General features: G+C 44.4%; 1 protein-coding gene across 3 annotated transcripts in view; it reads left to right on the top strand.

The window, feature by feature from the left end:
• MCM10 (minichromosome maintenance 10 replication initiation factor) overlaps window positions 1-21,470 on the top strand; it is a 53,864-nt gene extending 32,394 nt beyond the window's left edge. For 2 of the 3 annotated variants that reach the window (XM_003903396.5, XM_009213985.4), the window contains exons 11-20: window positions 1,144-1,244; window positions 2,091-2,201; window positions 2,289-2,406; window positions 4,847-5,075; window positions 7,387-7,531; window positions 8,458-8,576; window positions 11,610-11,723; window positions 14,360-14,505; window positions 19,463-19,505; window positions 19,599-21,470. In XM_003903396.5, the coding sequence (XP_003903445.1) occupies window positions 1,144-1,244; window positions 2,091-2,201; window positions 2,289-2,406; window positions 4,847-5,075; window positions 7,387-7,531; window positions 8,458-8,576; window positions 11,610-11,723; window positions 14,360-14,505; window positions 19,463-19,505; window positions 19,599-19,682 (1,210 nt within the window). In that variant the 3' untranslated portion in view covers window positions 19,683-21,470. The remainder of the gene's footprint in view (window positions 1-1,143; window positions 1,245-2,090; window positions 2,202-2,288; window positions 2,407-4,846; window positions 5,076-7,386; window positions 7,532-8,457; window positions 8,577-11,609; window positions 11,724-14,359; window positions 14,506-19,462; window positions 19,506-19,598) is intronic. The other variant, XM_009213986.4, reaches the window with a different exon arrangement.
• Window positions 21,471-24,569: the final 3,099 nt, after the last annotated feature.

The following is a 24,569-nucleotide window of genomic DNA, read 5'->3' as shown; positions in this document are numbered from 1 at the left end:
CCTGAGCAACATGACAAAACCCCATCTTCACAAAATGCAAAAAAATTAACTGGGCATGGTGGCACACGCCTGTAGTCCCAGCTGTTTGGGAGGCCGAGATGGGAGCATTGCTTGGGCCTGGGGAAGTTGAGGCTGCAGTGAGTCATGATTGCTCCACTGCACTCCAGGCTGGACAACAGAGTGAGATCTTGTCTCAAAAAAGATCCCAAATTGTTAGTTCCTTGGTATATATACTCCTAGGTATTATGTTTTGTTTTTTCATATGTATAAATTTTTAGTAATATAAAATGAGATCATATTGTCCCTATTCTTAGTATCCACTTTTTTTCCAGTGTAAACTAATTAATGTTTTTCTTGTCTTATGTATTTTTAGTGGCCACATAGCGTTCTTTTACATACTCTGCCTTCATTCATTTAAACAGTTCCCTATGGGGGAACACTAATGGTGTTTCCAATGTTTCACATTATAAACAAAGCTGTCGTTCATATTCTACATTTTTGCATAATCCTTAATTATTTAAAGATAAATATCCAGACTGCTAGATCAAAGCATTGGGTTGTTTTTTTGTTTTTTTGTTTTTTTTTTAATTTGCCAAATTTCGTTCCAGAATGACCTCAAGCAGAGGGCCTCTAGCTTTTTGTCTGTGACACAGTGCATAAACCAGTTATGCTATTGGGCCGGGACATTAAGAAAGCCTTCTTAGGCCGGGCGCGGTGGCTCACGCCTGTAATCCCAGCACTGTGGGAGGCCGAGACGGGCAGATCACGAGGTCAGGAGATCGAGACCATCCTGGCTAACACGGCGAAACTCCGTCTCTACTAAAAAATACAAAAAAACTAGCCGGGCGCGGTGGCGGGCGCCTGTAGTCCCAGCTACTCGGGAGGCTGAGGCAGGAAAATGGCGTGAACCCGGGAGGCGGAGCCTGCAGTGAGCGGAGATCCGGCCACTGCACTCCAGCCTGGGCGACAGAGCCAGACTCCATCTCAAAAGGAAAAAAAAAAAAAAAAAAGAAAGCCTTCTTAGATGGTGTTTTGAGAAATTTTGACAGTGTGTGTCATAAACGATGATATCTATGCCTTCTTTACCTCATCAGAGCGTTAGGGCTTTAGTGATTCTCTTTTTGGGGTGACTTGTCATTTCAGTGCAGCAGCTGTGGCCCCTAAGAAGAAGATTCAAACCACTCTGAGTAATCTGGTCGTTAAGGGCACAAACCTGATCATCCAGGAAACACAGCAAAAACTCGGTAATTTTGTTTTTCCATAAGAAATTTCTTTCTCCAGTGTAATTATGCAGTCTTAGGGATAAAAGACTACACGTTGGGTACAACATATACTACTCCGGTGATGGGTGCACCGGAATCTCAGAAATCACCATTAAGAACTTATTCATGCACATAAATAAATAAATAAGCGAGCAAGCAGTCTTTCGGGTTGAAAATGGATACAGCTCATAACTCTTAAGTAAGAAGAATCCACTCATCACCTGTACTCAGTGAGTTGTGTGGTCTAACCTAAAGCAATCAAGCCTGGTTTGCAGGACCTTAAGGAAAAAAATAGCACATTGGTTTTAGCTGTGTCTTAACCTTAGTATGCTTTTTACAATTTCTTGGTGTGTCTGGGTCCACCTCTTTACATCCAGCATTAGAATCAGCAGCATTACCTTCCTGGCCAAACTTATTGGTTATCTTTTGTTAAAATGGGTCTTGGTCATAAAAACAAAAGAATTTTTAATAAAATAAAAATAAAAACAAGTCTTGATCAGAGAATGCAGCCCCCACCCTGGGCTTATGGTCATAAGCTGTGGTCAGGGACCCTTATCCTTAGTGCGTATTCCAGAAACAGGGTGTGGAATCACCCCCAGATTTAAGGGCTTAGTATTCTAATCATTACTAGAAATAAAATATACTGAGGATACCTGCCATCCTATGAGTCCAATGATGGAGGTTAAGGATTTTCTTTCCTCTTGGTATTCTGTCTTCTTCGTTTACATATGACTAAAATTACGAGTGCAGAGTTTAGAAAGTGGTATGTCATATGACGTCAAACTACCTGAATGTGAATCCTCTAAAACTGGTGTTGACCTGGCACAGGAATACCCCAGAGGAGCCTGTCTTGCTCTGAGGAGTTCAAGGAACTGATGGACCTGCCGACGTGTGGAGCCAGGAACTTAAAACAGCATTTAGCCAAAACCACGACTTCAGGTACCATCAGCTGTGCGGCTGCACGTGTGTCCCTGTGTTCCCTCAGCCGCCCAGGGCACCCCCTCAGTCTGTGGGCTTCTGTTTCAGGGATCATGGGGTTCCCGAAACCTGCCATCCAGTCCATCTCGGCCTCAGCACTCTTGAAGCAACAGAAGCAGCGTATGTTGGAGATGAGGAGAAGGAAATCAGAAGAAATACAGAAGCGGTAAGAGGAGCAGATTTAACATTCCCTGTTTGGGTTATCCATCTCAGGCGTCCTCAGAATGTCTTCATCGATTTCTAGAATGTGACTTCAGGTTTCGGTTGGCTGCGTTTTAACTCTGAAAGTGTAAAATAGTTTTCCCATAACCTGAATAGCATTTAAGGCTGTGTTATTTCTTACACTGGTGACTCCCAACACCAAATGGTACAGGTTAGAGTCGTTATCACCATGGAGAAGGGAAAGGGGTGACATGTATGTAAAGAGGGTTTTTGTGAAGGGGGAGAGCGTAGGTTCACCTGCTGGCTGTCATTTTCTCTCTCTCTTTTTTTGAGACAGGTTTTCACTCTGTCACCAAAGCTGAAGTGCAATGCTGCAGTCTCGGCTCACTGCAACCTCCATGTCCCAGGCTCAAATGATCCTCCTGCCTTGGCCTCACAAGTAGTTGGGGCTACAGGCATGTGCCACTATGCCTGGCGAATTTTTGTGTTTTTTTCTAGAGACTGGGTTTTGCCCTTTTGCTCAGGCTGGTCTCAAACTCCTGGATGCAAGTGATTTGCCTGGCTGCCATTTCTGGGTTTTGCCACAATTCTGTTTTTTATGACAGGCAGAGCCAGTGAGTAGAGTACAGTTCTTTGGATACATGATAAAAATGAAGCACTAAAAATGGAGAGTCATTTTAGAGGCAAAAGCAAGTGGAAATGTGTTACTTGGCTTCAGCCAATAATAAAAAATAATCAAGTGGAAATGCATATGGTAGGTAGACGAATGATTCCTGAACTCAGGTCATCTGAATACTGGTGAGAGCTGCGTTCACAGGCACTTCATACGTACTCCATAAACACAGCGTCTGAGCCTCCGGGGGCTTCTCAGCCTTGTTTGACTAATAGTGTGCCTGGAGGTCAGAGAGCTAGTTTGTGCTAGGGCCGAGTTTTGGGCTCACACATGTGCTCTGGTGCTGAACCTTTTGCCATCCCGAATCTGGGCTGCTGAAAGGCAACATCCACGAAAGGGAGTCAATGATAAGACAAGAGGAAATTCTTTGGGAAAGTAAGCGATTGGGTTTGTTCTCAGGCAGATTAGTTGGAGGTGCTGGTGGGATATCTATAGAGCTATTCATTGTGAGCCTATAGGTGACATAAATTATATACGTGGACATAGAAATCTGTACAGAGTTGGAGGCCTCGTGGGAAATAGAGAGTGCCCATCAGTTTGAAGCATTGCATAATGAAAATTTTCAGAGTTTTGTTGGCCAAGGAAACCTAATCTTTGCGCAGGATTTGATAGGCAGTTTGCAAACACAGCCTGGAGCTTGCAAGAGTGGGTGTGTGGGGTCGGGAAGAGTACTGCTCTGGGATGGGCTGCCTCTCATCTTGAGCCTGGCCCTTGTGAGTAATGTGATCCTAGGCCTCAGTTTCTTCATTGATTAGATGATAAGTTTGGACTGGATGATTTCTGAGGTTTGTTGTTTGTTTTTAAATATCTCTTACCAGGCTGACTCAGTGGCTCATATCTATAATCCTAGCACTTTGGGAGGCTGAGGCAGGCAGATTGCCTGAGCCCGGGAGTTCAAGACCAATCTGAGCAACATGGTGAAATCCTGTCTCTACAAAAAATACAAAAATTACCTGGATAGGGTGGTGCACACTGTGGTCCCAGATACTCGGGAGGCTGAGGTGGGAGGATCACCTGAGCCTGGGAAGCAGAGAGGCAGCAAGCCGCAATCATGCCAATTCACTCCAGTCTGGATGACAGAGCAAGACCCAGTCTCCAAAAATAAAAGTAAAATAGCTCTTAAAACTATTTGTTGCCAGGCGTGATGGCTCATGCCTATAATCCCAACACTTGGTAGGCTGAGGCACGAGAATCACGAGAACTGGGGAGGCAGAGGTTGCAGTGAGCCAAGATCATGCCACTGCGCTCCAGCCTGGGCAACAGAGCGAGACTCTGTCTCAAAAAAAAAAAAAAAAAAAAGGGCTGTAAAATAATCTCTAAGTTACAGTGCTTTTCATTAATGACTTCCAAATGTCTCACGTGTATTGTCTCTTCCCAGTAGCATAAACGAAGATGCAGGGAGATGCAATGAGTTCTTACAGGCCCTAGAGCTGACGGTAGGGGTGGGAATATAGTTCACACTGCATCTTCAGCTATGTGCACTGCGGATGACATCCACTGGACAACCGAATGATAAAAACACTAATCAGTTCTAAAGTGTTAGGACAATTACAGCTTATTCAAAGAAAACTCAAATAACTGCGGAGTTAGTAAAGCTAATATTGCTCTTATTGTGTGCAAATTTGAATTACCAGCCAAGAAAGGGACATTATTTTGCTAACAACTAGCTCCCAGCTGGTGGCCTGCCTGCCGCCTCCCAGTCCACCTTAAGTTCTAGAGTTTTTATTTTCATAAACCCTGTTTGCATATTTTGACTGTATGTTCTTTAAAGATTTCTGCAGAGCTCAAGTGAAGTCAAGAGCCCAGCTGTGCCATCCTCATCAAGACAACCCCCTGCTCAGCCTCCACGGACAGGATCCGAGTTCCCCAGGCTGGAGGGAGCCCCGGCCACAATGATGCCTAAGCTGGGGCGAGGCATCTTGGAAGGAGATGATGTTCTCTTTTATGATGAGTCACCTCCACCAAGACCAAAACTGAGTGCTTTAGCAGAAGCCAAAAAGGTAACTGGCATCTCTTCTCTTTAACACTTGAGTTTGCATTCTGTAGGGCAGAGCTAGAGAAAGACGGACACCTAATAGCTGTTTATTAATCATGATCAGAGTCAGTGTAATTTGAAAACATGGTAGTGTCAATGTAATATTAGAAGAAAGTTAGATCTGTTATCTCAACACTTTTTCTCGTCAGGCTACAAGAGGTAACCTAGAGGAAGATGGTGTTTTATAACCAGAGGCACTGACAGTAGGAAAAAAATTCTTGGAATTGTTGAGGCAAGACTGTAAAATGGTGGTTTAAGGAATCCATTTTTTATGCTTTATTTATCCATTTATTTATTGGATGGAGTCTCATTCTATCGCCTAGGCTGGAGTGCAGTGGCACGATTTCGGCTCACTGACCTCCACCTCCTGGATTCAAGTGATTCTCCTGCCTCAGCCTTCTAAGTAGCTGGTATTACAGGCGCCTATGACCACACCCGGCTAATTTTTGTGTTTTTAGTAGAGACATGGTTTCACCATGTTGGCCAGGCTGGTCTCGAACTCCTGACCTCAAAGGATCCGCTTGCCTTGACCTCCCAAAGTGGTAGGATTATAGGTGTGAGCCACCATGCCTGGCCATTTTATTTTATTTTTTTTTTGAGACACGGTCTCCCCCTGTCACCCAGGCTGGAGTGCAGTGGAACAATCATGGTTTACTGCAGCCTCAACCTCCCAGAATTGATTGATCCACCTGCCTCAGCCTCCCAAGTAGTAGCTGGGACTGCAGGCACATGCCACCAAGCCTTGGCTAATTTTTGTATTTTTTGTAGAGATGGGGGCCTCCCTTTGTTTCCCAAGCTGGTCTTACACTCCTGGACTCAAGCAATCCCACCTCAGCTTCCCATAGTGCTGGGACTACAGGCATCAAGAATCCTTCTTTAAAACAAATCTTACATAAAAGTCCAGTCCCGTGACAGGTGAAAGCTGAGCTGCTGTGGCTGAAGTAGGGGTAAGGCACCCAGAGCCCCAAGTGCCTGTTTCCTGAGTCCCCTGATCAAGCTTCTCTCTTCCCTCTAGTTAGCAGCTGCAGCCAAATGAAGGGCAAAGGCTAGCTGTATGCCAAAACCTTACCTATAATAACAGTAATACCTATAATAACCGTGGCACATGTCTATATTACTCCGTACCTGTGATATGTATGTGCCGTTCATTTACTATGTTTGTTTATTTATTTGTTTATTTATTTATTTATTTTTTTGAGATGGAGTCTTGCTCTGTCACCCAGGCTGGGGTGCAGTGGTGCGGTCTCGCCTCACTTGCAGCCTTCACCTCCTGGGTTCAATCAATTCTCCTGCCTCAGCCTCCTAAATAGCTGGAATTACAGGCGCCCACCACCACACCACACCCAACTAATTTTTGTATTTTTAGCAGAGACAGGTTTCACCATGTTGGCCAGGCTGGTTAACTCCTGACCTCAAATGATCCACCTGCCTCAGTCTCCCAAAGTGCTGAGATTACAGGCATGAGCCACTGCACCTGGCCAGGAATGTATTTACTATGTAAAGATTCATACTTTGCAGATATTATCTTATTTCATCCATACAGCTATGACCTTCAAAGGTAGGTCAATGCTATATCATCATTTCCTTCTCTTTTCTTGTGTGTGTTTGTTTTGAGACAGGGTCTCACTGTGTTTCCCAGGCCGGTGTACAGTGGCGTAGTCACAGCTCACTGAAACCTCCACCTCCCCAGGCTCAGGTGATCCTCCCACCTCAGTCCCCTGAGTATCTGGAACTACAGGCATGCACTACCATGCCCAGCTAATTTTTGTATTTCTTGTAAAGGTGAAGTCTCACTATGTTGCACAGGCTGGTCTCAAGAAATCCGCCTGCCTCAGCCTCCCAAAGTGCTGGGTTTACAATAAGCCACCATGCCAAGCCCCATTTCCACTTTATACATGAGAATTAAGTAGTTTTCACTGGGTTACAAGCTAGTCCATGGCAGAGCTGGATGGAATTCTATCTTAATTCTGATTCGAAAACTTCCAAAATGGTGATGTGGTTCCTTTATGGATCTGGAAACCTGCAGTCTCACTGATGTCAAACTTGTTATATTTAAATAAACTAAGACTTTATTCATCAACATATAGACCTGTCTCCCATGCTATTATATTCTAGTAATTCTGTTAATAATACTAAGTAAAATTAAGATATGTTCTGCCAATTTCTGTCAGAGAACAGCCAGAATTCACTGGTTAATAACAAAAAAGGGGTCCAGGTCTATAAGTGCCTCTGTCATCTTTCAGATCTTTACCTCTCTCTCGTCTCTTTTTTTCTAGTTAGCCGCTATCACCAAATTAAGGGCAAAAGGCCAGATTCTTACAAAAACAAACCCAAACAGCATTAAGAAGAAGCAAAAGGACCCTCAGGACATCCTGGAGGTGAAGGAACGTGTAGAAAAAAACACCATGTTTTCTTCTCAAGGTACTGCAGTTTCACAGTTAACAGTGGGAAATAGAAACTGTTTCTAAGGGAAATATGTTCTAAACCCAAACCAGCACCCAGGTGTCAAGTAATTACTTCCATTTCCTCCTGTATAGAATACCTAAATAGAATTTATACAGGTGGAACTGATTTTTTTTTTTGGGGGGGGACAGAACCTTGCTCTGTTGCCAGGCTGAAGTGCAGTGGTGCAGTCTCGGCTCACTGCAGCCTCCGCCTCCTGGGTTCAAGCGATCCTCCTGCCTCAGCCTCATGAGTAGCTGGGACTATAAGCGCATGCCACCATGCCCAGCTAATGTTTTGTATTTTTAGTATTGATGGGGTTTCACCATGTTGGCCAAGATGGTCTCAATCTCTTGACCTCGTGATCCGCCCGCCTTGGCCTCCCAAAGTGCTGGGATTGCGTGCGTGAGCTGGAACTGATTTTTTTATAATCACATTAAATTGGAATAAAATTGGGCACAATTTGAATACTTGGGAATAGGATTGTTCATTGGATCTTCGTACATATATATTAGCATAAAGATTTGCTTTGACAGGACTAGAATTCCTTTGTTTAAATTGCCGTATCTTTATTTTTAAAACTCTGAAGTTGGCAATATCATTTTAAGGTAATTGTCAACATTATTTAACGTTGTTGTTATCTGTTATCATAGTCAGCTGCCTATTTGAAGGTAAAAAAGAGATTCTAATTTAGTGGTCAAATCTGCCACCACCCCACATTCTAGGCTTACTTAGCTTCTTGGCACACCTCTGAGAGCTTTTCCCTGCTGGGACCAGCTGGGGTAGATCAAGTTTGAAGGGCTGGTAGGCAGAGGAAGAGGGAGTGGAAGGGGGTGGAGTCGATGAGACACACTGGTTTTGTGAAATTTCTTGGTCACTGCTGATGTTTATTCCTCGTGCCCTAGCTGAGGATGAACTGGAGCCTGCCAGGAAAAAAAGGAGAGAACAACTTGCCTACCTGGAATCTGAGGAATTTCAGAAAATCCTAAAAGCAAAATCAAAACACACAGGCATCCTGAAAGAGGTAAGAGCCCAAAAGCTCAAGGATGGTGTTGATGTCCGATGTCCTTCAAAGCCAAGGTGCTTAGCTGTAGGACCAAGAATCTGTTGTTTGTTTTGTTTTGTTTTTCTGAGATGGAGTCTCAGTCTGTGGCCCAGGCTGGAGTGCAGTGGTGCAATCTCGGCTCACTGCAACCTCTGCCTCCCAGGTTCAAGCGATTCTCCTGCCTCAGCCTCCCGAGTAGCTGGGATTACAGGCATCCGCCAGCACGCCAAGCAGATTTTTGTATTTTTAGTAGAGGCAGAGTTTCACCATGCTGGCCAGGCTGATCTCTAACTCCTGACCTCAAGCGATCCTCCCGCCTTGGCCTCCCAAAATGCTGGAATTATAGGCGTGAGCCACCATGCCTGTGCCCAACCAAGAATCTGTTTTTTACATAAATCTAGAGGTAGGTATATATCAGTTTGTTTGAAGAACAGGAGAGTTTCTAATAGATTTTAGCTTTGTCCTTGTCTCTTTACTGAAGAATATAATTTGATTTAACATGACTTAAACAGATATCAATATTATAAAAATGTTTGCATTTGGTTATGGCTGTGAAATTATGTTTAAATAGCTCTACACTGCTGCTATTTTCTGCCTTGCAATATGCAAAGAGAGTTTTCCCATTCCAGTATTTATATATTGGCATTTCAAATACTCTAGTTAACCCCATCACGCCCAAGGACCCTTTTTAATAACAAGTATTTTGTATTGCTTCCTTATCTTGAAATAAAATTCATAGATAATATGAATTACCTATGCTAGTCATTTCGAAAAATCAATAAATATCCTAATGCAAAGAAGAAAAAATGAAAATATTTATGATAAAGATACAGATTTCATTATGGATTCGTAAATGCAGGGGCAGAACTAGCTTAGGGGAAATAATAAAGTCGTCAGAGGCTTGGGCTTATCAGTGTAAACGAGCCAGAAATGGAGACTCATATAGGTTTGTGTCTTAGTAAATAGCATGGACCTATTTCTTTGATAATGTAGGGTTTTTGCTTCAGGGGTTGGAGGGGTGTTCAGACAGGGTCTCTGTATGTTCCCCAGTCTGGTCTTGAACTCCTGGGCTCAAGCAATTCTCATACCTCGGTCTCCTGAATAGCTAGGACTAGATAATGTACTTTTGGCGGGGAGTTAGGAAGGTTTTGTTTTTTTTGAGACAAGGTCTTGTTCTGTCCCCCAGGCTGGAGTGCAGTGGCGCGGTCAGGGCTCACTGCAGCCTCGAACTCCTGGGCTCAAGTGATGCTCCTGCCTTAGCCTCGCAAGTAGCTGGGACTATAGGCGCATCACCATGCCTGGCTTTTTTTTTTTTTGAGACAGTGTCTCACTCTGTCGCCAGGCTGGAGTGCAATGGCGTGATCTCGGCTCACTGCAACATGTCTCCCAGGCTCAAGCGATTCTCCTGCCTCAGCCTCCCGAGTAGCTGGGACTACAGGTGCCCGCCACCACGCCTGGCTAATTTTTATATTTTTTATAGAGACGGGGTTTCACAATGTTGGCCAGGATGGCCTCGATCTCTTGAACTCGTGGTCCGCCTGCCTCGGCCTCCCAAAGTGCTGGGATTACAGGTGTGAGCCACCACGCCCGGCCGACTGGCCAATTTTTTTTTTTATTAATTTTTTTTTTTTTTACAGACAGTTTATCTATGTTGCCCAGGCTGGATAATGTGTGTGTGTGTGTGTGTGTGTGTGTGTGTGTAAGTAAATAATCCTGAGAAACCAAAGTACCATTGTCCCTCAGTATACACAGGAGTCTAGTTTTACTGTTGGAGTAGTCAACAGAGGTTAAAACCATGCACAAATATCGTAGGGTTGTGTAGAAAGCTGTTACATTCTAGGGTTTTAATCAGATTCCCCATCCACACAGATGTCTCATAGAGCACACAGAAGCCAGGCAGGAGGAGAAGCAATCGTTGGTTGTGTCGGTGACTGTTACATGCATTGCAGACAGTGCAGCACCCCTGGTCCCTGCTCGCCGCAGAGGTAGCAATCATTGCGATGACAAAGAAAGTGCTCCCACCAATTTTCAAAATATCCCCATTCAGTATCACTACTCCAAATGATCTGCTCTTCCTTCGGTTAACACATAACTAACGAGACAATTCTGCATCATATCTTTTCACTGGACTTGAAACTCGGGAGAGATGCCAGAGCTGACTCTGCAGCCTGCAGAGTTGAGCTCCTTGCCTCTGTGGCATCTGAGGCCCCGGGCCCTCCTGCCTGTGGAGCAACACTAACCCCATCACTGCACCCACATTCTGCCACAAGGATCTCTGCCCTCAGGGCTGTTCGCTGATGTTCCGTGCACCCAGGAAACTCACCAGTTGGGGCCTGGAGTACATTGTGTATGTGGAGTCTGTATTAGAACTGTAGAAATAACTGCCTTTGGGCACACACTTGACATAATAATACTGTCACGTTAGAGTGTTTATTTGTATTTGGTGCTTTAAAAATCACCAAATGGGCCAGGTGCTCACGCCTGTAATCCTAGCTCTTTGGCAGGCTAAGGCAGGTGGATCACCTGAGGTCAGGAGTTTGAAACCAGCCTGGCCAACAGGGCGAAACCCCATCTCTACTGAAAATCCAAAAATTTAGCTGGGCATCGTGGCGGGCACCTGTAGTCCCCGCTACTCAGGAGGCTGGTGCAAGAGAATCACTTGAACCCAGGAGGTGGAGGTTGCAGTATGGTAGAGGTTGCACCACTGCACTCTAGCCTAGGTGACAGCGAGACTCCATCTCAAAAATAAAATAAAATAAAAATAAAAATCACCAAATGCTCTCATGTCCCTTTGCATATTATGAGGTCATTTCTATGCATCATCATCTTTTGCTTTGCAGCTCATCGAGGTACTGTCCAGAGCCCTCTCACACTTAGCCTGCCTCTTCGGTTCTGTTCTGTTTTGATTATTATCAGCTGAGTCATTTGAATAATCATGAAGTTACTCTTACTGCGCTGCCTGAGCACATACTGGATTTAATGCCAGGTCTTCCGTATGCCCTGTCATTCCAGGCCGAGGCTGAGCTGCAGGAGCGCTACTTTGAGCCACTGGTGAAAAAAGAACAAATGGAAGAAAAGATGAGAAACATCAGAGAAGTGAAATGCCGTGTCGTGACATGCAAGACGGTGGGTGAAGGCAGGGGCTGCAGCAACCCATGGGCCCTGTATGGTGCTTTTGTGACTCGGCAGCACATGGAGAACCTGTGTGATCTGGGGTCCTATCTCGTGATGTGTCAGTTAATTAGGCTGGAAAGCAAAGGGCGCAGGTGGCCCAGGACCGGGCTTCCTGCCTGACCTGGCTGCTGTGCTCTGCAAAGGGGATTCTTCTCTCATTTGACCAGAGCCCCCATCTCTTTCCCTGGACCACTGGGTCCATGTGGTTCTGACTGCTCTTTCTCAGGTTCTGGCATATCCTCGCTCAGCATTCTCAGGCCTTGGGACCATGGTTGAACCCCTTGGCCTCTCATGTTATGATCCACCACTGCTTTCCTACTCCTGGCTGAACCTGCTCTGTTGAGTCTCAAGCCAGAGTGTGGATTATATCATCATCAGTGTTTGCAGAATTTTTATCGTAAATCTCTTAGAAAATTCTAAGTCCTCTATTCCTCAACATTGATTAAAAATGGGAAGAAAGGGTTGGGTGCGATGGCTCACGCCTGGAATCGCAGCACTTTGGGAGGCCAAGGCAGGAGGATCACTTGAGGCCAGGAGTTTGAGACCAACCTGGGCAACATTGTGAGACCCCATCTCAACAAAAAATAAAAAATTAGCCAGGTGTGGTGGCGCACACCTGTGGCTCCAGCTATTTGGGAGGCTGAGGCAGGAAGATCACTTGAGCCTAGGAATCCAAAGCTGCAGTGAGCTGTGATCACACCACTGCACCCTAGCCTGGGCAACAGAGCGAGATCCTATCTCAAAAAGAAAAAAGAGAAGAAAGAAGAAAGCTCTTGGTGAACACAGTTCCTTCCATTACCATTTGTTCCCGCGATCCCTTCGTGGCACATCGGCCTACTTAATAAACCTGGAGAAGACATGGGAGGGGCGTAGCTTACCAAGTACACTTTTCTCTGTCTTACTCCTTTTAACAGTTTAGCTCTCCTGTGTATTTGAGGGTCAGCTCCGAATCAGCTACCACCAAAAGTAGGACTTCCTTGAGAAAGTTTCTATCTTGGAGCATAAGTAAAGATGATTCTTTTAAACATAGTTTTGAGAAGACAGGAAACACACACCCACCATTGCATTTCACCTCAGATGGCAGCTCTTACTCCAACGCGGCGGTGGACCTGCAGCGGAGCTGGTGGGTTGTCTCCTGTTGCCGCCGTAACAGATGATCACAGATGAGGTGGCCTAACACAAGGCACATTTTTTGTTATTTTATTATTTATTTATTTATTTTGAGATAGTCTTACTCTGTCACCCAGCTTGTAGTGCAGTGGCACAATCTCGGCTCACTGCAACCTCTGCCTCTCGTTCAAGCGATTCTCGTGTCTCAGCCTTCTGAGTTGCTGGGATTACAGGCACACACCACACTGCCCGGCTAATTTTTGTGTTTTTAGTAGAGATGGGGTTTCACCGTGTTGGACAGGCTGATCTGGAACTCCTGACCTCAGATGATCTGCCTGCCTCGGCCTCCCAACGTGCTGGGATTACAAGCATGAGCCACCGTGCCCAGCCTCACAGTACACATTTATTATCTCTTGTGTGGGTCAGAAGTCTGTGGGTCTTGCTGGTCTAAAATCAGGGTTTAGCCAGGGCCAGGTTTCCTGCAGACGGGGCTGCCATAAGGGAGAATCATCTTGCCCAGCTTCTGAGTTGCTGCATCCTTGCCTGTCCTCACTTCCTCAACACAGCCAGCGGCAGCGGGTTGAGCTCTCACATTCCAGCCCTGAGCACCTCTTCCACGTTTAAGGGTCCTTGTGATTCCATTGGGCCCACCCAGATCATCCAGGACAATCTCTCTATCCATTAGCAACCTGAATTTCACCTGCAGCCTTGATTCCTCTTCACCCTGGACCAGCACACACTCACAGTTTTGGGGAGTAGGGTGTGCACATCTTTAGGGGCCCATCGTCCTGCCAGCCTTGGGCTCACCACTCTGCTCTGCACTTTCTGAGCTTGCCCAAGTCTCGAGTTATTGATCAAACTCAGTGTAATTCCCAGAAGTTACATCGCTGTGTCCCGTACATGCTTTGCTGCTCACCCACCATTTCTCATTCTCTTCGGTCCTTTTGAGGATCGAAATTAAAAGGGAATTCCTTAATCTCTCTGTCTTGGCTTTGCTGTTAATGAAATAGGGAGTAAGAATAAGCCTATATCCTTTTTATAGATCATAGAAGAAAATGAAAGAGCTGCTGATCCGTCTTTCTAAATAGATCCCAAGCCTCTGCATCCTATTTAAGCAAAGGGCCATCATGACTCTAGCACAGACTGACCGAAGCTATTTAGGGGTTTACAGTACTTTTCCTCTCCTGCCCTTGCTATCGTCATCATGGAACATGTTACACAATACCAGAAAGTTATTGTGTACTTTGTGCCTGACCAGAAATTGGGCCAAACATGAGAAACAGTGGTATCAGTGTGAGGGAGTCAGGTAATCACACGGGTCCCTGTAGCAAGAGGCGAAGGTGGCCCAGTCCCCTAGCAAGGGCCCAGGTGGTGATGAGAGACCAGGTGGTCATGAAGCAGATTGCCCTGACTGCAGCTGAGCATTTGTCCTCAAAAGCTCTTCACCGGCGGTGTGGGTTTTTTGTTGCTCTGTGCAGTGCGCCTACACCCACTTCAAGCTGCTGGAGACCTGCGTCAGTGAGCAGCACGAATACCACTGGCATGACGGCGTGAAGAGGTTTTTCAAGTGTCCCTGTGGAAACAGAAGCATCTCCTTGGACAGACTCCCGAACAAGCACTGCAGGTATGAGAATCACCTGGAGCTCTTTGTCTCACGTGGGGATTTTCATCTCTTTTTCCAGAGTCTGTGATTCTGTTCCCTTGGAACATTGGATGATCATTCCATGCCTTCCTATAGCTCCAGGCTACCCTTGGGACTCAAGTTGTTAACTGAAATCCCTGGAAGGAAGGGACCCTGCCCTTTCACTGCTGTCCCCAACACCTAATGTAGTGCCTGGCCCATAGGGGGTCCTCAGAAGTGTTTGTTGAATAAATAAGTGAAGAATCATAGGTTGGGGTGGTGAACATGTGTGTGTTTGTTGGGGGCTAGGATGCACATAACATTTTTTTCCTCTCTCCAAAGAGTTATTTGATCATTTTATATATCTTTAGCTTGTGAGAGCTGCTGTTCTTAAGTATTCAGGGGGCATTGGTCCCAGGACAGCACTCTCCCCGCAGGATACCAAAATCTGCTGATGCTCAAGTCTCTGATATAAAATAGTGTCGTATTTGCATATAATGTGCACATATCCTTCCATATGCTTTAAATCATCTCTAGATTACTTATAATACCTAACACAGCCAGGTGCGGTGGCTCACGCTTGTAATCCCAGCACTTTGGGAGGTTGAGGTGGGCAGCTCACGAGGTCAGGAGATCGAGACTATCCTGGCTAACACAGTGAAACCCCGTCTCTACTAAAAACACACAAAAAAAATTAGCCAGGCCTGGTAGTGGGCGCCTGTAGTCGCAGCTACTCGGGAGGCTGAGGCAGGAGAATGGCATGAACCCGGGAGGCGGAGGTTGCAGTGAGCACAGATCCCTCCACTGCACTCCAGCCTGAGCAATAGAGCGAGACTCTGTTTCAAAAAAAAAAAAATTTACCTAATACAATGTAAATGCTGCAAATAGTTGTTATGTTTTTTTATTGTGCTTCATATATATGTATATTTGTTTTGTTTTTTAATTTGTATAAATTTAAGGGGCACAGGTGCAATTTTGCTACCTGGATAGTTTGTGTAGTGGTAAAGTCGGGGCTTTTAGCGTAGCCATCACCTGAAATAATGTACACTGTACCCGTTAGGTAATTTCTCCTCCCTCACCCCCTCCCACCCTTCAGTGTCTATTATTCCACCTTCTGTGTCTTTGTATACACATGTTAGCTCCCATTTGCAAGTGGGTACATGCAGTATTTGACTTTCTGTTTCTGAGTTTTTTCACTTAGGATAATGTTGCCATTATCCTAAGTGAAAACTGTTGCCAACATGCTCCAGCATCCGTGTTGCTATAAAAAACATGACTTCATTCTTTGTTATGGCTGAGCAGTATTCCATGGTGTATATGTACCACATTTTCTTTATCCAGTCATCTCTTGATGGGCATTTCGGTTGATTCCGTGTCTTTGCTATTGTGACTAGTGCTGCGATAAACATACGTAAGCAGAAATCAGTATACCCATTTCTTTTTCTTTGGGTAGATACCCAGTAGTGGGATTGCTGGATTGAATGGTAGTCTTATTTTTAGTTCTTTGAGAAATCTTCATATGTTTTCTGTACGAGGTTGTGCTAATTTGCATTCCCACCAGTGTGAGCACTCCCTTTTCACCACATCCACGCCAGCATTTGGTTATTTTTTGCCTTTTTAATAATAGCCATTCTGACTGGTGTAAGATGGTATCTCTGAGGATGAGTGTTTTTCCGAATACTTTTGACCCACAGATGCGGTGGTTGAACCCACAGGTATGGAGGGCTGACTGTGTGTGTTGTAAGGGTCTTTTGTTTCTCTTTTTACTTTTTGGGACAACGTCAGATACGGAGGCAGAGCTGCCGTGTTTGACAGTCAAGGGACATCATTCGCGTAGACTATGACGGTGGCACCTCCGGAGCTGGGTTAAGGAACCCTCCTTGGTGCAGCACGCCGCCATCGTGGGTCCATCCAGTGCCCCCCCCGCGGCTCATTCATGTTCTCTTCTTACCCCTTCTCCCTCCATCCCATCCCTTCACACCATCCTCAGCCATTCTCAGATGGTTGCTGTGATCCTCTTGTTAGTTTTCTTGTGAACATGTACTGCTGGCTATGCAGCCATATTTATGTCGCATACGTGGTACAGAATTATATGTCTCATTTGATTTCGTTTCTCACTCGGCTCTGTGTTTGTAGGATGTGTCTGTTCATCTCGTCTGCTGTTCCTAACTGATGACCGTGCCCATGGCAACACCCATCACATTTCACCCACGGGCACCCTACGCCCTCCCCACACGTGTCCCCTGGCCTCAGCACCTCAGTGCTTTCACCTCAGTGAGTTCTTATTCCTGTCAAGAGCTCTCACTGGGATGGTATCACTGCCTTTTTGTGTGCTTGCTTATTTTCACTTGTTGTTTACTTCCTGGAGTTCATACTTCACTCTCACATCAGGTTCTCCCGGGTTGATCCAGGGATCCTAGGGAGGGAGACAGGAACCTGGGCCAGTTCATCACTTTACCAGGAGGTGGCTTGCCAATTTTTCACAATCTAGATTATAATTTTTTAAGTAGTTATTTATGTATTGATACTTGACTTCTTTCCAAAATAGATGACTAAAAATGTAATTATAGTAAGAGCTTACGGAACACGTTAGAAAAATCAAAAAAATTCTGTTCATTAAGTACAGGGCACAAATGGAAGGGCACGATGCCTTTCAGCCTCCAGATGGGACTGTGATTGTAAGAACCACACTTTTTCTGGACTTTTTGTCAGTTGCCTTTTTTTTTTTTTTTCTTCTTTTTTTGAGACAGGGTCTCACTCTGTCATGCGGGCTGGAGTGCAGTGCCATGATCATAGCCCATTGCAGCCTTGAACTCATGAGCTCAAGTGATCCTCCTGCTTTTGACTCCTGAGTAGCTGGGACTACAGGTGTGCACCACCACACCTAGCTAATTTTTTTAATTTACTTTTTTTTATAGAGACAGTGTCTCACTCTGTTGTCCAGGCTGGTTTCGAACTCCTGGGCTCTGGTGGGCTCAGCTGCCCAAAGTGCTAGGATTACAGGCGTGAGCCACCATGCTTGGCTAGTTCTTGATCTAGAACAGAAGTCAGCACACATTGCCTATAAAATGTCAGCGGTGAATATATTAGACTTTGTGGGCCACACAGCTCTGCTGGTGCAGCCTGAAAGCATCCATAGATAATACACAGGCAACTGGGCACGGCTGTGTTCAAATAAAACTTTATTTATAAAAACTAGCAATGTGCTGGATTGGGGTTGTAGTTTGCTGACTCCTGACTAGAATAGTGATTTTTTTTTTTTTCCTCACAATTTTATCATTGATCTACTGATAGGCTACCAGAGTTCTCTCCATTGATACTGAACCAGTCTCTGGAGGTGGAAGGTGATGGTTGGGAAGCTGAAAGGGCTATGGCCACTGGCATGCTACCTTTCAGGGCAGGAATTGTGATATGGTTTGGTTGTGTCCCCATCCCAAATCTCATCTTGATTTGTAGCTCCCATAATTCCCACAAGTTGTGAGAGGGACTCAGTGGGAGGTAATTGAATCATGGGGCAGGTCTTTCCCGGGCTGTTCTCATGATAACAAATAAGTCTCATGAGATATGATGGTTTTATAAAGGAGAGTTCCCCTGCACACGCTGTCTTGCCTGCTGCCATGTAAGACATGCCTTTGCTCTTCCTTCATCTTCCACCATGATTGTGAGGCCTCCCCAGCCACGTGGAACTGAGTCCATTAAACTTCTTTTCTTTATAAATTACCCAGTCTTGGGTATGTCTTTGTTAGCAGCGTGAGAACAGACTAATACGAGTAGACTCTAAGCTAGGTAAGGGGAAGGGGAGACAGGCAGAGCATCCCCACCCCACGCCAACCCTCTAAAATCCAAGGGAGCTGGCAGACATACTTCCTTGGCTTTATTATATGTCTTCTCTCTTTCTCTCTCTTTACCCCAGAGTAAACTTCGTAGGAAATAAGTTGTCACCATAGTGTTCACATCCCTTCTCAGGGTGGAAGTCACCCACCATGTTAAAAACAAGAGCAAGAAGGGCTGGACTTGGTGGCTCATGCCTGTAATCCTAGCACTTTGGGAGGCTGAGGCAGATGGAACACTTGAGCCCAGGAGTTCAAGACCAGCCTGAGCAACATAGTGAGACTCCCCGTCTCTACAGAAATTTAAAAATTAGCTGGGCATGGTAGTGCACACCTTTGGTCCCAGCTACTCAATAGGCTGAGGCAGGAGGATCACTTGATCCCTGAAGATCAAGGCTGCTGCAGTGTGCTGTGATCGTACTGCTGCACTCCAGCCTGGGCCACAGAGTGAACCCTGTCTCTAAAAAAAATAAAAACAAAACAACAGTCCCTTGAATAAAAAGAAAGTAAAGAGGCCAGGCACGGTGGCTCACGCCTGTAATCCCAGCACTTTGGGAGGCTGAGACGGGCAGATCACTTGTGCCCAGGAGTTTGAGGCCAGCATGGGCAACGTGGCAAAACCCCATCTCCAAAAAAAGACAAGAAAGTGAATAAAGGCTTTTGGGTTATAAAGAGAAAGGGAGAAGGATGATCCAGACTAGAAAGACTTTTCCTTTCTTAGCTCAACCTTTCTGCTTCAAAAAAAGAAGAGGAAGGGGCCAAACATAGATTATCCTGCACCAGAGGGCCAGCTCCATAAATCTGAGTCTCATCTCAACCACCATCGGTTGTAAAAATCAAGGGTGCGTTCATTACCTGCAGCACATGGATCCCTGTGGTACCATCATTTGAAACTCCATCTCTGAAGGCTCTAGCTTTGTAAGGACCTACAGACCACTTCCCAAGTCATTGCAAGTTTAGTTTTAGTCACATTTGAGCATAACCTCAGATTTGGCATACAATACAAATGTCACCTCAAACAGCTTCTCCTTGAATGGGGGGCCCATCTCCCCAGGTGCAGTGAGCATCGTCGTCTTTACATGTGTGAGCCTACACCACCCTGCTGAGTCAATCCGTCTTGTCTGTTTCAGTAACTGTGGCCTCTACAAATGGGAACGGGACGGAATGCTAAAGGTATGCCATTTGCCTACTAATTTTTGACTCCTTTTAGTGACCCATGCTAATAATGTTGAACCATCTCCTATTAAAATATTTTCATTTTTCTAGGAAAAGACTGGTCCAAAGATAGGAGGAGAAACTCTGTTACCAAGAGGAGAAGAACATGCCAAATTTCTGAATAGCCTTAAATAACCCGAACTTCAGACATTTTCCCACAGCCTTCCTGGCCTCCTGTGACTCTGGAAAGCAAAGGATTGGCTCTGTATCGTCCATTGGTTCCTGATTGACGCCGTCAAAAACAAATGCTTGTTAAGCCCGTAAGCTTTGCCTACTTAGTTTCTGCCATTGGGTTGGTGTGACACCACATTTAACGTTGACATTTAAGTGGAAAACCAAGATATCATTGTCTTTTCTAAGCTCAGTGAATGATTGCATTACTTCATGCCCCAAAACTGGAAGGTGAACAGAGAGCTATGTTTCGTATCTTTTGATTATAGAGTGTTCACTTCTTTGTCATAATAAAATTCTAGTGTTTATATGAACACCCAGAGGCAAAAGAATTAATTTAGCTTAACTCTCACTCCAGGTAACTCTCACTCTGGGCTTCAGTTTTCTCATCTGTAAAATCAGGAAGATTGGACTAAGTGATCCTGAAATGTGTTTTTTAGCACTGGATTTCTACAAATAATAAAACTTTTTCCCATCTAGATAATTATGATCACTGCCTTTAATATAGTCTTGATGTACAGTTATTAAAACCGGATTTCTTCATTCCATTCTGTTATCTCTGCTTTACTCCTTGAAACTGATCAAGTCACTGAACCACTTTGCATTTCAGTTTATATACAGAAAGAGAAAGAAGGCTCTCTGCTCTTGCATTATTGTGGAGCCCTGTGATAGCAATATGTAAAATCTCATTTTATTTTTTTAGATTTTTTTATTTAAGACAGGGTCTCGCTCTGTCACCCAGGCTGGAGTGCAGTAGTGCGATCACGGCTCGCTGCAGCCTCGGCTTCCCTGGGCTCAAGTGATCCTCCCACCTCAGTCTCCCAAATAGCTAGGACTACAGGCGTGCGTGACTAAGCCCAGCTAATTTTTGTATTTTTTGTAGAGATGGAGTTTTGCCGTGTTGCTCAGGCTGGTCTCAAACTCCTGAGCACTAGCAATCCGCCCACCTCTGTTTCAAAAAAAAAAAAAGAATGAAAGGACAAACCTTGTGCAAATTACCACAGCAAAGGTTTCATTCAGGAGATTCCTCGGTCTGGGCAACCTGTTTTTCCAAATATCATTTGACCTAAGTGAATGGTGATACCAGCTAGAGATTGGGTAAATTGGTTGAATTATTTTATTGAAGCTTGAGTTCTAGCTAAAAGTAATTTAGGTTTCCCCTAAGATGTTATTATGTTAGGGACATAACGCTTTTGGGAGGTTGTTGTGGGAGATGGTTGATTTAGGTTTTCAAAAGCCAGAAATAAAATTTACATGCCTCAGATTTCATAAAACTTTGCTCTAATTGGGTGGAAGGTGCTGTATCTAACTCGTATTCCTCCTAAGGGTATGTCCTAATAACTATTCTTTTAGGAGTATACTTCTGCTTTATAGAAGGTTGCTTTTCTTTTTAATTTTTTCTAACAAAGAAAAGAATAAAGTATTTATTAACAAGAACCAGAAAGCACTTGAAACTGATGTTTTTAATGACTCATTTAGGGTAGATTTATTTATCTCATTAACTTAAAACAGCTGTATGTATGAAATAGGTCACAACTGCACAGAACTTGAACACCAGGTTGGTGTCTGAACAATCCCGTTCTTATGGGAAAAACTATGGTCTTGTTTGAACACAGGGTATCATTGCAGTCAGTATTCACTTGCATATTGTTTTATAAGTTGTATAATGTGCTTGTAAAGGCTGAGGGTGAGCAGTATCTGGATGCCTTTTTACAATTTGATTTTAACTTTTAAAATAAATTTAAAACATAATTGTCACTTCTTAGTTTCGCTCAATCTTGGGGGACTTTGCTTTGAGGTACTCTGTGCATGTGCTTTCTTAACATATTCGGGGATGAGAAGTGGTTGGTAGGGTAGAGTAGGGAAACTTGTTATTTTATTTTACTTATTTTTTTGAGGCGGAGTCTTGCTCTATCACCCGGGCTGGAGTGCAGTGGCGCAATCTTGGCTCACTGCAAGCTCCACCTCACGGGCTCAAGCAATCCTCCCACTTCAGCCTCCCAAGTATATGGGACCACAGGCGTGCACCACCACGCCTGGCTAATTTTTTTTTTTTTTTTTTTTTTTGACCCGGAGTTTTGCTCTTTTTGCCCAGGCTGGAGTACAATGGTGCGAACTTGGCTCACCGCAACCTCCACCTGCACCTCCCAGGTTCAAGCAATTCTCCTGCCTCAGCCTCCCTAGTAGCTGGGATTACAGGCATGTGCCACCACCCCAGCTAATTTTGTATTTTTAGTAGAGACGGGGTTTCTCCATGTTGGTCAGGCTGGTCTTGAACTCCTGACCTCAGTGATCCGCCCGCCTCAGTCTCCCAAAGTGCTGGCATTACAGGTATGAGCCACTGCACCCGACCAATTTTTGTATTTTTAATAGAGAAGGGTTTTCACCATGTTGCCCAGGTTGGTCTTAAACTCCTGGCCTCAAGTCATCCACCTGCCTCGGTCTCCCAAAGTGCTGGGATTATAGGCATGAGCCACTGTGCTCAGTCTAATCCTATCTTCCTTATCAACCTTTGTGAAATGCTTTCATGCAAATCCAACATGTGTTTTATTTTTCTTAACCTGTCATTGGTAACATAGGGATTAAATGTGTAATCACAAGCCACTGGAACAGGTAAGTACACAGTGATCTGAACTGGCAAACAAAAAATAAATTTTCCCTTTCCAAACATCAAAAGGAAATCAAAAGTATTTTAGATACCAACCATCCTGAATAGCAAATGAGGAACTTCTGAATAATGGGTGTGGAATTTTCCCCAAAGGGAACTTCAACATTCAAAGCTTCAGGGGACTGGTGGGTAACAAAGTTGACAGGAAGAGATTGCATGCATTGAGTTTCTGTGTAAAAGCTGACAAAGACAGAAGTAAAGCTTGATGTTTGTAGCAGGTGAAATTATACCTAATGACATTTTAGAAAATCTGGAGCACAAATCTGTTTGCATAAGTATATCTCTAGTAGCAACCCATTAGGTGTAAAATAGATTTCTCTGATCCCATGGCTAGAGATCTGGAACTATCACAGCTCTCAAGAACGATGGGTGAAATCTGGCTGGGCGCGGTGGTTCATGCCTGTCATCCAGCATTTTAGGAGCTCGAGGCAGGTGGATCACCTGAGGTCAGGAATTGGAGACCAGCCTGACCAATGTGGTGAAACCCCGTCTCTACTGAACATACAAAAATTAGCTGGGCATGGTGGTGCACACCTGTAAGTTGGTTAAGTGATTTGGAAATAAGATCTGAAACAGAATTGGAACCAAGTCTGTGGGAACGTTGCTTGACCAAGACTTCTATAGTGGGTTTTTGTTTTGTTTTGTTTTTGTTTTTTGTTTTTTGTTTTTTTCAGAGTCTTGCTGTGTTACCCAGGCTGGAGTGCAGTAGCACAATCTTGGTTCACTGCAACCTCTGCCTCCCAGGTTCAAGCAGTCCTCCTGCCTCATCCTCCCTAGTAGCTGGGATTACAGGCGTGTGTAGTGGTATTTTTAAATCGACTGTATCAAAGTATAAATTTCATACAGTAAAAGGCACATATCTTAGGCGTGCAGTTGGCTACATTTAGACAAATGTGTACATCTGCATGGCCACACCACAAGATACAAGACATTGTCATCATTCCAAAAGGTCTCTGTCTCTTCCCAGCCCAAGCCCCAGCCAATCGCTCATCTATTTTCTATGACTATCGTGTAGATTTGTCTTTCCTAGAGTTTCATATACACGGAGTCATACAGGACACACTTTGTCTTCTTTCACTGGGCATAGTATTTGCAATTCATGTTGCATGGATCCATAGTTTATTGTATTGTATGAATATGCCCCAGAATTTATTCACCTCTTAGTATTTGGGTTGGATTTCCAGTTTGGGGGTGTCCTGAATAAAGCTGCTATAAATACTCAGGTATAAGTCTTTCTGAGTATATGTTTTTGTTTCTCTTGGCTAAATATCTAGGAATGGAATTTCTAGGTTATGTGTTAAGTATATCTTAGCTTTGTAAGAAACTGCCAGACTATTTTCCAACACGGTTGTACCATTTTCCACACTAACTAGTAATATACGAGAGTTCCATTTACCTAACTTCCCCACCAATACCTTTTTCATTTTAGTCATTCTGATAGATGCTGGGTCTGTCCCACAGACCCTGGCTGAGCGACGGATGAAAGGAGTACTCAGACACAGGTATGCAGTGTAAAAGCAGCTAGGGGGCTGCCAGGCTCTGGGGGCCAAAGTGCAGCAGCGAGAAGCTGGAGCTGTTTGCTTTTATTCAGTGCAGACATAATGCAGAAAGCCTGGAGCAAACACAGTCTGCGGGTAATTAACATTTACTGTTCCCCTTTCAAGGAACATTGTGTGCCTGATCAACAGTGGTCAACATAAGTAAACAAGCCTGTTTAAGATAAATTCCCCTACACTCCCTTGTACCTACTCCTTGCCCTCTGCCTCAGGGTTAGAGAACAGTTGCCTTCAGCTATTCTCCCCTGAAGCTTTGCAGAGCCTTCTGACCTTTCGGAAAGCCTGTTTCTTTTCCTGTAGTTTCTGCCACAACTCTGACTGATCTCCTACAGATAGATGTGTAGTAGAATCTCATGATTTTAATTTGCATTTCCCTAATGACCAATAGTATCAAGCATCTTTTCATGTGCTATTGACCATTTGATATCTTTTTTGGTAAACTAACAGGTTTTTCTGTATTCTGGGAATAGGAATATCTCCTTTTCTTGAACTGTGCAGATACTGCGATTTTTAACCTGCATCAAGCAAGCCTATTGGCACCATTTTCCCAGCAACGTGCTCTCATTGTGTAGCTGTCACATATTGGTAATTTTCACAATGTTTCAAACTTTTTCATCATTATTATAT

The sequence above is a fragment of the Papio anubis genome, chromosome 11, assembly GCF_008728515.1.
Source record: "Papio anubis isolate 15944 chromosome 11, Panubis1.0, whole genome shotgun sequence".
Classification (NCBI taxonomy): domain Eukaryota; kingdom Metazoa; phylum Chordata; class Mammalia; order Primates; family Cercopithecidae; genus Papio; species Papio anubis.
This window is presented reverse-complemented; position numbering and strand designations above follow the sequence as displayed.